At 44.7% G+C, this 14,884-nt stretch overlaps 1 protein-coding gene across 1 annotated transcript in view; it reads right to left on the bottom strand.

Annotated features, from left to right (window-relative positions):
• ccdc120a (coiled-coil domain containing 120a) overlaps window positions 1-14,884 on the bottom strand; it is a 33,078-nt gene extending 18,194 nt beyond the window's left edge. The window contains 5 exon segments of the mRNA XM_044211604.1: window positions 136-249; window positions 472-599; window positions 708-822; window positions 1,810-1,999; window positions 14,597-14,884. Coding sequence (XP_044067539.1) covers window positions 136-249; window positions 472-599; window positions 708-822; window positions 1,810-1,857 — 405 coding nt within the window. The 5' untranslated portion in view covers window positions 1,858-1,999; window positions 14,597-14,884.

Raw genomic sequence — 14,884 nt, 5'->3', positions numbered from 1 at the left:
TAAACTCTACTACTGCTTTATGTTGGTTTCGTTTTAAAAGATCTTGTGACGGAAACTATCAGCTGCTGTCGGGGAAGTTTCCCATCAGCATTTCCTGTTCCTGATCGACTGATTGCGATCAAAGATCATCCTCACCTCTGCTCGACACTTCCTGTTTCCTTGGCGAGACGTCCCACCTCTCCGTCGGACACAGGGGGGTTTTTCTCCCGCCTCTAGGGGGAAGTCACTGGGCACCGCACCTGTCAGTTCCTGACCAATGAAAACGCAGGAAAACCCACCTTATATTACGTCATATTAAATTCAGTCGCTTCTGTTCAAAACAACTTACAATAAGTTCATAAAAACTCAACAGGAACAAGACTGTGACCCTCCCAGTCCAGGACTACGAGGACCAGACAGGTCCAGGAGAATGATCAGCTTTGATTGGATGATCCCTGTTGGGGGGAGGGGTCTAATTATGACATCACTCACCGCTTCTTGCAGACAGATGCGTCTCAGCTCAGCCAGTCGAGCGCTCAGCAGCGCCTGCAGGCTCCGCCTCCTCTCCTGCAGCTCTGCCATTCGCTCCCTCTGCTTCCTGTCCGGACAGGTGAGAGGGTCTGCGCACACACACACACACACACACACACACACACACACAGGTAAGACACACTGTAACACATGTCCTCATTAACATATGTCACTGTATTGTTGTTGTTTGTTCTCACCAGGTGCTGAGATGAGTTGACCTTTGACCTCCATGGCTTGTGTTTCCCATGTGACCCCGCCTCCTCCCTCCTCACTGCTCGACTCCTGTTCTCCGCCCCACACACACTCACTCACCTGCAGAACAATATTCAGTTCAATCTTTATTGTCCCCCGATCACAGACAGACACACTTCAGGTTAACAACAACTCCACCAAAGCAGCTTTACTGAGTTATCTGCTCAAACTGAACCACGTGGAACGACATCGTATTCACCAAACAAACAGACGTTTCGTTAATAATCATTATCTCATAATAACGAAAAATCTTAATCTCGTTATAATGAGATCTCTATTTCAAAATTATGAAGTCTTTCATCTTATAACAAATGTTTGTCAAACTAACAAGCGGAGGAGAGTGTCCGGGTTGGACACAGCAGAGAGCTTCTCTGCTCTTTGCAGATGATGCGGTGCTGTTGGCTTCATCAGACCGGGACCTTCAGGGACGCACTGGGCGGTTTGCAGTCGAGTGCGGGAGGAGGTGCTGACTCTGCCGGGATCAGAGTCAACACCTCCAAGGCTGAGGTTCTCTGCCGGAAACCGGTGGATTCCTCCCTGCGGGTTGGGAGTGAGTTGCTGCCCCAAGAGAAGGAGTACTGGTGCAGCAGTAATGTGGCCGTTGTACGTTGCTGGTTCGAGGGACGTCTGGACTACCTTGCTTAGCCTGCTGCCACCGCGATCCGACCCGGATAAGAGGCAGCTAATGGATGGATCCTAACGAGGTCTTTATTTCCACTATTATTATCTGATTCTTCAGATGATCTCATGATTATAAAGGATTTATCTCATGACGCTACGCTTTTATTTCCTCCTTCACTTGAGGTTTTGGAAGATAGTGATGTCAGTTATTAATGTAACCCTGTGTGACACAATGAGGATTTGTATGTCAACATTTGAATAATCAAGTGAAAATGAAACAGCAGTTCAGTCTGGTGATCACATTAACACGTAAGTACGCGTTAAAGATCTCATGAACTCTTCCACCAGTTCTCCTCTGTGTTGTTTTTTCGTGTTTTATACACAAATGACTGTCAATCAATCAATCAATCAATCAATCTCTCTCACCTTGTAATTGGGTTCATAAGAGCTCCAGTAGTTCACTCCTGTGGCCATCCAACAGCCTGAACACCGCCACAGGACTGCTTCACTGGTCGGCTGGCTGACTTGGTTAGCTGTTAGCTGTTAGCTGTTAGCTGTTGGTGCAGTTCCCAGGCCGGCCTGCAGAGGGAGTTAAACAGTCTTCAGAACCTCTGACCTGATAAGAGAACAACAGAAGAAGAGGAGGAGGACAATCAGAAGTCAGGAACACCAAACAACAGGGACGAATATGATAAAGATCATGTGACCAAGTCATCAGTCACATGACGACGACAGCGGCTAAAACCTGAGGCCGGTGTTACACCTTCACTGTCTGCAACTGAAATGATTAGTGGATGAGTCGATTAGCTGATCAACAAAAAATAATTTTCAAACTATTTTGATAATTGATTAACCAAATGTATCAATCAAAACCATTTTCCATTCTCTGGTGTCAGTTTCTCCAATGTTAGTTTTTCTGTTTTATATCAAAGTATGCTGAATACAGACATCTGAAGACGTCACATGTTTGATCAGTCATAAGATTGTTGGCTAAAAAAAACAGAAAAACACCACCAGACTTCCAACAAACCTTAACTGAACTATTTTGGTTCCTGCTGAAGACGTGAATCTTTAAATCTATAGTTTCCTGTTTAAAAAGGCTCAGTAGTTTCCTCAAACAGCTGCTCGCTGTAGTTTCTATCAGACCAACAGGAGGAAACAGAGCGTCTGTTGGGGACTACTTCCAGCGGCGGATGAATCCACATGTGGTGCTGTAGTGAGTGTTTGGGGCAGCAGGACGGTGTGTGTGGGGCGGAGTCAGAATAAACTACAGTGTGTGTGTTCGTGGTGATGAAGGAACATGTCACCCGGTGCAGCAGAGCGGCTCGCTGATGTGTTTTAATAGTTTCTGATGACGACGGAGGAAGAAGATCCATCAGCTGCGACTCACACACACACACACACACCTGTTACCTGTTCGTTCACTGCTGTCTGAGTCTTTTTTCTGTATCTCTATCAGTGTTTGAGACCTGCAGAGCCTCAGACAGGAATAAGCACTGAGACACACACACACACACACACACACGCACACACACACACACACACACGCACACACTCACACACACACACACACTCACACACACACCAGGGTTATCAGTCTGTAGACAAAACAGCTCTGATGGAGGAACGGTTATCTGGAAACATGAAGTTGTGTTTGAGGATCTGAAGATAAATGTGACCTCCGGTTGGTTGAAGGTTCTCACACGTCTGCCTCTATGGAAGTGAACACATCATGTGCAGGTAGGATCCTGTGCTGTGATTGGCTGGAGGGTGTTATTTTCTGCTCAGCAGTTACAGCGCCTCCTGCTGGTTGGAGGACGACTGCATTTATATAAACAACGTTTTTACCTCAAATAACATTTTGCCAAAACAGCAACATTAATTTAAAGTTACTACAAAGAACTTTCATTTTGTGTTGATGTTGGCGGCCCCTGTGGACGAAAGCAGTAGTGTTTCCACCACCTCGTATCGTAAAGATCTTGATCTGGCTAGCGCATGCTGTGTGAGCATGCTACATCCCCTAGTAAGTAATGTTATGTCTTAATGATAAGCCTACTGCAAGATACGGCTCGGTAGCAAGGCCAACATCAAATGTTCCGTTATAAGCCAGCTGTATCACAGTGATGTCCACCGTGTAAACATATGACACACCTCTCTAGGAGGAACAGGGCCATGAATGACCGACCATGGTGGATTCGTGTTTCCGCACGTGCTCTGTTCACGTCCCTCTGTCTCTTTGCTGGTCCTGCCCCAGTATCAGCCCGAACCACAAAAGATAACGTCAAAAATTTAATTCTTTATAAAAAAAAATAAAAAAAAAACCTCTCTTGCTGCTGCCTTTTAACTGGCTAACATACTGCTCACTGTGAAATTTCACCTGGGAAAATATAAACAGGCTCTTCCGCTCTGCGTGCCGTAAATTATGAATAACTACATAGAAACAGCCAATCTTCTCGCTGATGTACTTATGTACGTTATATAGAGGCATCAGACTGTTTTATAACCAGTTAAAAACTCCTTGTAGTAACTTTACAGTTAAAAGAAAATAATAATAGAAAAAAGTGAACATCTTGACCCCCGACCTTTGACCTCTGTCCTCTCTGAACTCTGAAACCCTTCACACAGTCTACAGGAGAAAAACATGTCCACTGACTGCAGGACAACACACTGAACGTCCCTGAGAACAGGAAGTGGAGCGCAACAGGAAACAGGAAGAAGGAAATGAGCGATGAAAAAAAGGAAACGAGAGAGAGACAGAGTGAATAACCTACACACACATTCACACAAAAAATGTTGCAGTGTTTATGTAGTTTTCACTTGTATTTGTATTTTTAACTGCAAGTCAATAATTATCATCATCATATTATCTTACTTAATTGCATATATTCTAATAGCACATTTTTTGTTTTTATTTCACACTTGCTTTGGTGATGTTAACGTCTGTTTGCCATGATGCCAATAAAGCCCCATTGAATTGAATTGAGAGAGAGAGAGAGACTGAAAACCCCTCAGTGAGAGTTAGGGACGGACAGGCATGTCCTACCAATATCCAGCGACTACTGAATTGTCCCTAGCAATAATTTTGATCAAAAAATTTAAATATAACCACTGTTGTCTGTCAGTGTCTAGTCAGTGTAATTGGTACAAAAACGGTTGCCAGATCTCGTTCTCTACTACGAGTCCAATGTGTTTTTAAGTTTTGAAAGGTTACATCCTCCCCCCTCATGCCTCACAGTGGTTTGGTTCACTGACTGCCTATAACCACAGGTCTTTTTTATTGCTAAAATATTTAATATGACTGCTGAATACACTGAATCTTTTGTGGCCAACATAGCTATCCCCGCCCCTCACACACAGTTTTCATTGCAGTCTCTGTGACTTTCTCGCTAGACTTAGCGACTTTTCAGACCCTCTTATCGACTTTATTTCTAAACAGCAACTAGCAACAAAGCTAGTGAGTTAGACCATCAGCAGACTAGCAGCTGGTGAACGACACCCCCCCCCCCCCCCCATAGCTCCAGCTGTGAGATGTTTATTGTCCCCACCAATTAAATTCAATCATGTCAAATGTCACTGATACAAAACAAGAGATTGGTCCTGACCAAATACAGGTTCAGTGAGATGCCAAACACAGACTGATCCTGGCCAAATACAGGCTGTGGAGGTGTGTATGGGTAGCTGTCAGCTGCAGAGGGAGAGGTGGTGGAGTGGGTCAGGTGAGCAGCATCAGGGAGAGGTAATTGGCACAGCTGAACCCGGTTAACTAATTATGCTCTCCCTAAATACAGTAGCATGCTGGACACAAGGAGTGAGAAGCAGAGGCAGTCGGAAGAACGGCGGATGCTGACGGAAGGATTGTGTGTGGAGAAAAAAAAAAGAATTTAAACTGGAACCGTAGTCTCAGTGTGTTTCTCAGGGCGAAGGGAACTCACGGTAGCATGACTGATCCTGACCGAATACAGGCTCAGTGAGATACCAAACAGACTGATCCTGACCAAATACAGGCTCAGTGAGATACCAAACAGAGACTGATCCTGACCAAATACAGACTCAGTGCGATACCAAACAGACTGATCCTGACCAAATACAGGCTCAGTGAGATACAAAACAGAGACTGATCCTGACCGAATACAGGCTCAGTGAGATACCAAACAGACTGATCCTGACCGAATACAGGCTCAGTGAGATACCAAACAGAGACTGATCCTGACCAAATACAGGCTCAGTGAGATACCAAACAGAGACTGATCCTGACCAAATACAGGCTCAGTGAGATACCAAACAGACTGATCCTGACCAAATACAGGCTCAGTGAGATACAAAACAGAGACTGATCCTGACCGAATACAGGCTCAGTGCGATACAAAACAGAGACTGATCCTGACCGAATACAGGCTCAGTGAGATACCAAACAGAGACTGATCCTGACCAAATACAGGCTCAGTGAGATACAAAACAGAGACTGATCCTGACCGAATACAGGCTCAGTGAGATACCAAACAGAGACTGATCCTGACCGAATACAGGCTCAGTGAGATACCAAACAGAGACTGATCCTGACCAAATACAGGCTCAGTGAGATACCAAACAGACTGATCCTGACCAAATACAGGCTCAGTGAGATACAAAACAGAGACTGATCCTGACCGAATACAGGCTCAGTGAGATACCAAACAGACTGATCCTGACCGAATACAGGCTCAGTGAGATACCAAACAGAGACTGATCCTGACCAAATACAGGCTCAGTGACCACCAACTGACACAGGAAGATACAGACAGACATGGCTGCCCAGAGAGGAGCGTGTATGTGGTCACTGCTCGACAGGTAGAGACAGAGATGCTCCTCCTCCTCCACTGTGAGAAGTTCTCTTCAGTAAGAGATTTCCACGACGGGAAACAGCCAAGAAAATAACAAACTTCCCAAAGTTAACCCCAGAAGAGAAACGGGCAGTTTGAAGGGACAGCAGCTCCTCTGGCAGCTAAATATGTATCTGCCTGCCACAGCCTGAGGGATTCACAATCACTGTAACACCGCAAACATTAGGGGTTTGTATAGTATTCAGTAATTGCATTCACTTGTAGTGCACACTGTATCTGTATTGTAAAGCAATCAGAATGGACTGCATCAGTATAATCTAGAACCTGCATATGTGACACCTGTGTATTTTATATATATATATAATCTTCTGTAAACTGCTTTGGCAACAACATTGTTTGTTCATGCCAATAAAGCTATTTGAATTGAAACTGAAAAAAATGAGTTGAGACCAACTGACTGTAAACAACATAAACAACAGTCTGAGTGTTGGTGAGCAAACAGTTAAATCTGAGCTCTGAGGCTTCAAAACAAAAAGCCACACAATGAACTGCTAATTATATACAGAGAGAGGACGCTGTGTGTGTGTGTGTGTGTGTGTGTGTGTGTGTGTGTGTGTGTGTGTGTTTCCCCAGTGGTCACTCGCTGCACTGTAACTAAAACACCCCAAAAACCATTTTCCCCGTAGACCCCCGTTACAGAAGAGACGTCCTGTTTCATATTTATAAAACTTAGACAAGAGATGTTAATATGTTAATATGATCAACGCATGCTGGACACCATCGACTGTTTGTTGTTTATCAAAGCAGAAGACATTTACCTGTCTACCTGATGTTCAGGTGTTTCATTGAGTTTGAGACTTCGTCTACATGAAGCCGTCCACAATTTACAACGCTGTCGTGTAAAAACAATTTGCGTCCTCACTAACAGAGTCTCCAGGTGCTTCAGTGGAGATGTCTGTCCACAGTGAAACACCTGGACAACACAAAGACAGGTAGATGCAGTGTGCATTCTGACTTCTAGGCTAGAATTAGGCTGAGTATATTTACTTATAGGCAACAGGCATTAAACAGGCGTTTCTCTGTCTGCTGTGTTGGTTAAACGGTGGTTAAACGGTGGTTAAACGGTGGTTAAACGGTGGTTAAATGGTGGTTAAACGTTGGTTAAATGGTGGTTAAACGGTGGTTAAGTGGTGGTTAAACGGTGGTTAAACGGTGGTTAAACGTTGGTTAAATGGTGGTTAAACGGTGGTTAAGTGGTGGTTAAACGGTGGTTAAACGGTGGTTAAACGGTGGTTAAACGTTGGTTAAATGGTGGTTAAACGGTGGTTAAACGTTGGTTAAATGGTGGTTAAACGGTGGTTAAGTGGTGGTTAAACGGTGGTTAAACGGTGGTTAAACGTTGGTTAAATGGTGGTTAAACGGTGGTTAAGTGGTGGTTAAACGGTGGTTAAACGGTGGTTAAACGGTGGTTAAGTGGTGGTTAAACGGTGGTTAAACGGTGGTTAAGTGGTGGTTAAACGGTGGTTAAACGGTGGTTAAGTGGTGGTTAAACGGTGGTTAAGTGGTGGTTAAACGGTGGTTAAACGGTGGTTAAACGGTGGTTAAACGGTGGTTAAGTGGTGGTTAAGTGGTGGTTAAACGGTGGTTAAACGGTGGTTAAACGGTGGTTAAGTGGTGGTTAAGTGGTGGTTAAGTGGTGGTTAAACGGTGGTTAAGTGGTGGTTAAACGGTGGTTAAGTGGTGGTTAAGTGGTGGTTAAACGGTGGTTAAACGGTGGTTAAGTGGTGGTTAAGTGGTGGTTAAACGGTGGTTAAGTGGTAGGGTTAGGGTTAGTCTAATGGTAACTGGACTGTACTTGTATAGCACCTTTCTAGTCTTCCGACCGCTCAAAGTGCTTCACACACTACATATCGCATTCACCCCGTTCACACACACTCACACACTGAAGGCACAGCCCTCGGGAGCAATTTGGTGTTCAGGTTCTTGACCTAGGACTGAGGGAAGCCGGGATCGAACCGCCGACCTTCTGACGACCCGCTCTACCACTAAGCCACAGCCGCCCAAATCAATGGTTATCAAATCATTCGGTCTAACTGTGTGCTGTTCCTGTGGTATCGGTTGACTATAATCTAGTTCAGTCTCCTGCTCCGATCATTGGTAAAGTGTGCCGTCAGTTAGTCCGTTATTATATTCTCCGTATTCACATTAGATTCTGTTTTGGTCGGGGATTTGGTCGGGGATTTGGTCGGGGATAGTTAACTGCACCGAGGGTTGTGGGGAACGAATCTGAAACCAGTGCGGGGTTCAGAGACCTTAGTCTTGAAACTGTTTAGGACTCGCACCTCTTCCCTGATCTGTTTCTTGAGCTGTCCGTCATCATGTTGACATGTGAACAACATCCAGGAGGATTTGCAGTATAAATGAGACATTATTGATAAATAGACACATTGTCCACTTTACTATGGTAGTGGTTGACCCGTTGCGTTGCAGTGTCAAGTGGCAGCTATTAGCAGACTGTATTGCTAATTAACAGGGGATGTGGTTAGCGCTTCTGTAGCCGGTCGAGCAATCAGCACTTTTGTTTAAAAAGTCACAGGTGAGACAGTTAGAGGAGACTAAACATTTGTCCTTAAAGGGACAGTTCGCCCCAGATCCAAAGGACACGTTCCTCCGCTCACCTGTACGGCTGTCTGTCACCTGGACTGCGCTGCAGAGCGCTGCAGGTGTCGGCTGTACAGACGGCTGCTTTGCTTTAATAGAACGGGACTCGAGGCACAAACATCAGACCCGGTTCCTGAAGATCCTCCTCAGGTTTGTTGTTTCAGGTTCATGGAGGAACTATTTTCCTCCGTGAAGCTGAAACAACAAGAGCTGCGGGTTCGACAGTTACTGCTTCCTGTTGTTACACACACACACACACACACACACACTAACACTAACACACACACTAACACACACACACTAACACACACACACACAAACACTAACACACACACTAACACACACACACACACACACACTAACACACACAAACACTAACACACACACACACACACACACACACACACACACACACACACACACACAAACACACACACACACACACACACACACACACACACACACTAACACACACACACACTAACACACACACACACACTGTAACACACACACACACACACTCAGACACCAAATGTTCTGACAAATGGTCTCCTCCTCCTGTTATTTCTGCTTCTCTCCACTTTCATCCCTCCCCCCTCCTCCCTCTCCTCCTCCTCCTCCTCCTCCTCCCCTCTCCTCCTCTCCTCCTCCTCCTCCTCCCCCCTCCTCCCTCCCCCTCTCCTCCTCCTCCTCCCCCCTCCTCCTCCCTCTCCTCCCCCCCCTCTCCTCCCCCCACATTCCTGTGTCCTGCTGACTCGTGTTCAGACCTGCAGCTTCTGTCCTCTGCTTCTCTCTTCAGACCTTCGGCAGCTCAAATCATCACTTAACTCATCAATAAACTGATCAGTGATCAGTTTCAGGTCTGCAGATCATTTCATCTTTGCGTCTGCTGATGTTTCAGATGTTTTAGTTTCATAGTCATGATATTGATATTAGCTGTGACTGAAGCTGTTTTATTATAAATCTTATTCTGTCTCAGTTTGCAGAGAAGAGGTTCGGAGGAAAGTCAGAAGCACGAGCTGAAACACGTTTCTCCCACAGACTCGCTCTTTAAACGAGTTTCTGGACTTATGTTTGATGTTTTCTGCTCTCAGACTCTTCAGTCTCAGAGCTTTCACTCATTAATGAAAGTTGCATTTTATATGGAAATAAAAATGCTTCTTTCTGTGTTTGAAGAATTGTGCTAGTAAAGAAAGGATAAGTAAAATAAGTACAGTGACATTACATTTGTCTTAGTGTTATTCCTGTCTTCCTTCTCACTGCGTTGATTATTACTGATGGAAGAACAGCTGCGAATGTGAATGTTTCGACCAGTTTGATCTTTAGAGCAGAATAAAGACAAACAGGTATTTGACCTTGTTGGCAGCTGTGTGTGTTGGGGGAGGGGTGTCACTCTCACCTCTCCTCCCCCCTCCTTTCAGGTGATGCAGCTCTCTGACCGAACAGCTGATGAAAAAGCTCTCTGCAAACAAACTGCTTCCTGTCTGGTTTTCTGTCCAGATTTCAGAACAAAGATCTGCTTCCTTTAAGCATCACGTCGACATCATGATGCTTCATGCATCATGATGTGTCAATGTTTACACCATGATGTCGCCATGATGTCACCATGATGTAAACATGATGTAAACATGACGTCGCCATGATGTAAACATGATGTAAACATGACGTCGCATGATGTAAACATGATGTCGCATGATGTAAACATGATGTAAACATGACGTCGCCATGATGTAAACATGATGTCGCATGATGTAAACATGACGTCGCCATGATGTAAACATGACGTCGCCATGATGTAAACATGACGTCGCCATGATGTAAACATGATGTCGCCATGATGTCACCATAATGTAAACATGATGTAAACATGATGTCGCCATGATGTAAACATGACGTCGCCATGATGTAAACATGACGTCGCCATGATGTAAACATGATGTCGCATGATGTACACATGATGTCGCCATGATGTAAACATGATGTCGCATGATGTAAACATGATGTAAACATGATGTCGCATGATGTAAACATGATGTCGCATGATGTACACATGATGTCGCCATGATGTAAACATGATGTCGCATGATGTAAACATGATGTAAACATGATGTCGCCATGATGTAAACATGATGTAAACATGATGTCGCATGATGTAAACATGACGTCGCCATGATGTAAACATGATGTCGCATGATGTAAACATGATGTCGCCATGATGTAAACATGATGTCACCATGATGTAAACATGACGTCGCATGATGTAAACATGATGTAAACATGATGTCGCATGATGTAAACATGATGTCGCCATGATGTAAACATGATGTCGCCATGATGTAAACATGATGTCGCATGATGTAAACATGATGTCGCCATGATGTAAACATGATGTCACCATGATGTAAACATGATGTCGCATGATGTAAACATGATGTAAACATGACGTCGCATGATGTAAACATGATGTCGCATGATGTAAACATGACGTCGCCATGATGTAAACATGATGTCGCATGATGTAAACATGATGTAAACATGATGTCGCATGATGTAAACATGATGTAAACATGATGTCGCCATGATGTAAACATGATGTCGCCATGATGTAAACATGATGTCGCATGATGTAAACATGATGTCGCCATGATGTAAACATGATGTCACCATGATGTAAACATGATGTCGCATGATGTAAACATGATGTAAACATGACGTCGCATGATGTAAACATGATGTCGCATGATGTAAACATGACGTCGCCATGATGTAAACATGATGTCGCATGATGTAAACATGATGTAAACATGATGTCGCATGATGTAAACATGACGTCGCCATGATGTAAACATGACGTCGCCATGATGTAAACATGACGTCGCCATGATGTAAACATGATGTCGCCATGATGTCACCATAATGTAAACATGATGTAAACATGATGTCGCATGATGTAAACATGATGTAAACATGATGTCGCCATGATGTAAACATGACGTCGCCATGATGTAAACATGACGTCGCCATGATGTACACATGACGTCGCCATGATGTAAACATGATGTCGCATGATGTAAACATGACGTCGCCATGATGTAAACATGATGTCGCATGATGTAAACATGATGTCGCCATGATGTAAACATGATGTCACCATGATGTCGCCATGATGTAAACATGATGTCGCCATGATGTAAACATGATGTCGCATGATGTAAACATGATGTCGCCATGATGTAAACATGATGTCACCATGATGTCGCCATGATGTAAACATGATGTCGCCATGATGTAAACATGATGTCGCCATGATGTAAACATGATGTCGCATGATGTAAACATGATGTCGCCATGATGTAAACATGATGTCACCATGATGTCGCCATGATGTAAACATGATGTCGCATGATGTAAACATGATGTCGCCATGATGTAAACATGATGTAAACATGATGTCACCATGATGTCGCCATGATGTAAACATGATGTCGCATGATGTAAACATGATGTCGCCATGATGTAAACATGATGTAAACATGATGTAAACATGATGTAAACACACAGAGACGAGTTTATCAACCAGAAAACTGAAGCACTTAAAACACGAGACGTTTAACACATCAAACAGACTGAAGATCTTCATCATTACTGTGATTTACACTACAGAGCTGTAGCACGCACACACACACACACACACACACTCAGTCAGCGTGATGAAAGGCTGCAGCTGCAGACAAAGAGATGCAAATACAGGATTTAAATATTCAACACAGAGAGTTACAGTGTGTGTGTCCTCTTTCTGCCCTAAAACCAAAACATGGAAGCGGGAGATCATCAGAGTTTAACCAGATTTGAAAACATTGACACTGACGTTAGCCCGTTGGAGAAGCTAACACTGACGTTAGCCCGTTGGAGAAGCTATTAAAAGTCAGCACTCAGCTTCAGTCTCTAAAGACCACAAACCAGACCAGAGATCTGGTGTAGTCCTGGACTCAGACCTGAACTTTAACATTAAGACAAAATCACCTGAAGAACAAATCAAGAATTAAAGACTTCTGTCTCAGCCGGCTCCACTACTGTAACGCTGCCTTTACAGATCAGACAGCTGCAGCTGATTCAGAGTCCTCACTAAGACCAGAAGAGACCACATCAGTCCAGTTCTCAGATCTTTACACTGCTGTTGGTTTATAAAGCGTCCAAACCAAAGACTGTATATAAAGATGGACGACATGACAGCTCCCCAAAAGTGACGCCAAAACATCTGGATCGCCCCCTGGTGGCTGTTCATTTTTCTGATTAGTTATCTGATGCTATAAAAACGGGGTTCCACGTCATGATTGACAGCTGAGCTCTGCTCGTGATTGGGTCGGCCGGGTGTGTGGGCGGGACCGTGACACCGCGGCTCCACCCCCGATCACTACTGCGCAGACTCTGGCTCCAAATGACGTCACCAGCGCAAGATGGCGGCTCCCGTATCCGGATGCAGGAACCTTCAGGTCCCGAACAGTCCGAGGACCATCACTTCCACTGCTTTCATACCGGAGCCCGTTTCAGACACACCGATAAACCACCGAGTTACCGGACAGAATCCACCAGATTAAAGATCAGTGGAGCATCGCTCCTCCTCCTCCTCCTCTTCCTCTCTACTGTTCGACGAAGACAACGACTCTGCAGAAGGTTTCAGCTTCTCCTCACGTTTGAGGCTCGTTGACCCTCAGCGAGTCCAGTCCAGCTGAGTCTTCATGCTGACCTCCTTAATACAGATCACTCAGACCCCGAGTCTGTGTTTGTCCCCCCGGGGCCCAAAACCACAATCAGCTCCTGAACAACTGAGACCCCCCCCACACACACACACACACACAGCACACACACACACACACACACACACACACACACACACACACACACACACACACACACACACACACACACACACACACACAGCACACACACACACAACACACACACACACACACACACACTGCACACACACACACACACACACAGCACACACACACACAGCACACACACACACACACACACACACACACACACAGCAAAACACACACACACACACACTGCAACACACACACACACACACAGCACACACACACACACACACACACTCACACTGCAACACACACACACACACACACAGCAAAAACACACACACACACACTGCAACACACACACACACACACACACACACACACACACACACACACACACACACACACACACTGCACACACACACACACACACACACACACACACACACACTCACACACACACACACACACACACACACACACACACACACACACACACACACACACACACACACACACACACACACACACTGTTGTGACCAAAAAGTTCAGGTAAAATATATTTAAACGTCAGTGACGTCACAGCTGACAGACACACGCGCGTCATCGTGAGATGTTAAAACAAGTGATTATGACATCATCACTTAACCTGCTGATGTGATTAGTTAGGATCAAAGTTTTTGAACATTCATCGATAATTAATCAGTTTTAATAAATCAACTAATTGTTGCAACTTAATATTAAGGAAGCCAGAGTGAATATAGATTATATATTATTAAATCCTATCGATTAGAGATTAAACTCTATAGATTATATATTATTAAATCCTATCGATTAGAGATTAAACTCTGTTACATATGAGAGCAGAACGACTGAAGACGAAATAAAACATGAAAGAAGAGAAACCTGAACCAGAACCCGCAGCGGCTCCAGCTGAACCCGTGAGAACCAGCCCGTCCGCAGCTGCGGGTCTTCAGCCTCCGGAGACCAACAGACTTCAGGGGCATTGAGTCCGGAATCAAAGCGGGTCCGTCAGAAAGCTGCAGCTGCAACTTTCTTCTCTTCAGTGAAACTCGGTTTTGTCTCCGGAGTCCGCGCAGTCAAGTTACCTGCCGACACGCAGCACTTCCGCTGTGAGATTTCAAACTAAAACGACAGGAAGCTGATCTCACAGGAAATACACGCTGATTTCTA

This window comes from Siniperca chuatsi, linkage group LG10 (genome assembly GCF_020085105.1).
Source record: "Siniperca chuatsi isolate FFG_IHB_CAS linkage group LG10, ASM2008510v1, whole genome shotgun sequence".
Classification (NCBI taxonomy): domain Eukaryota; kingdom Metazoa; phylum Chordata; class Actinopteri; order Centrarchiformes; family Sinipercidae; genus Siniperca; species Siniperca chuatsi.
The sequence above is the reverse complement of the archived record's forward strand: the minus strand, read 5'-3'. Positions and strand labels throughout refer to the sequence as shown.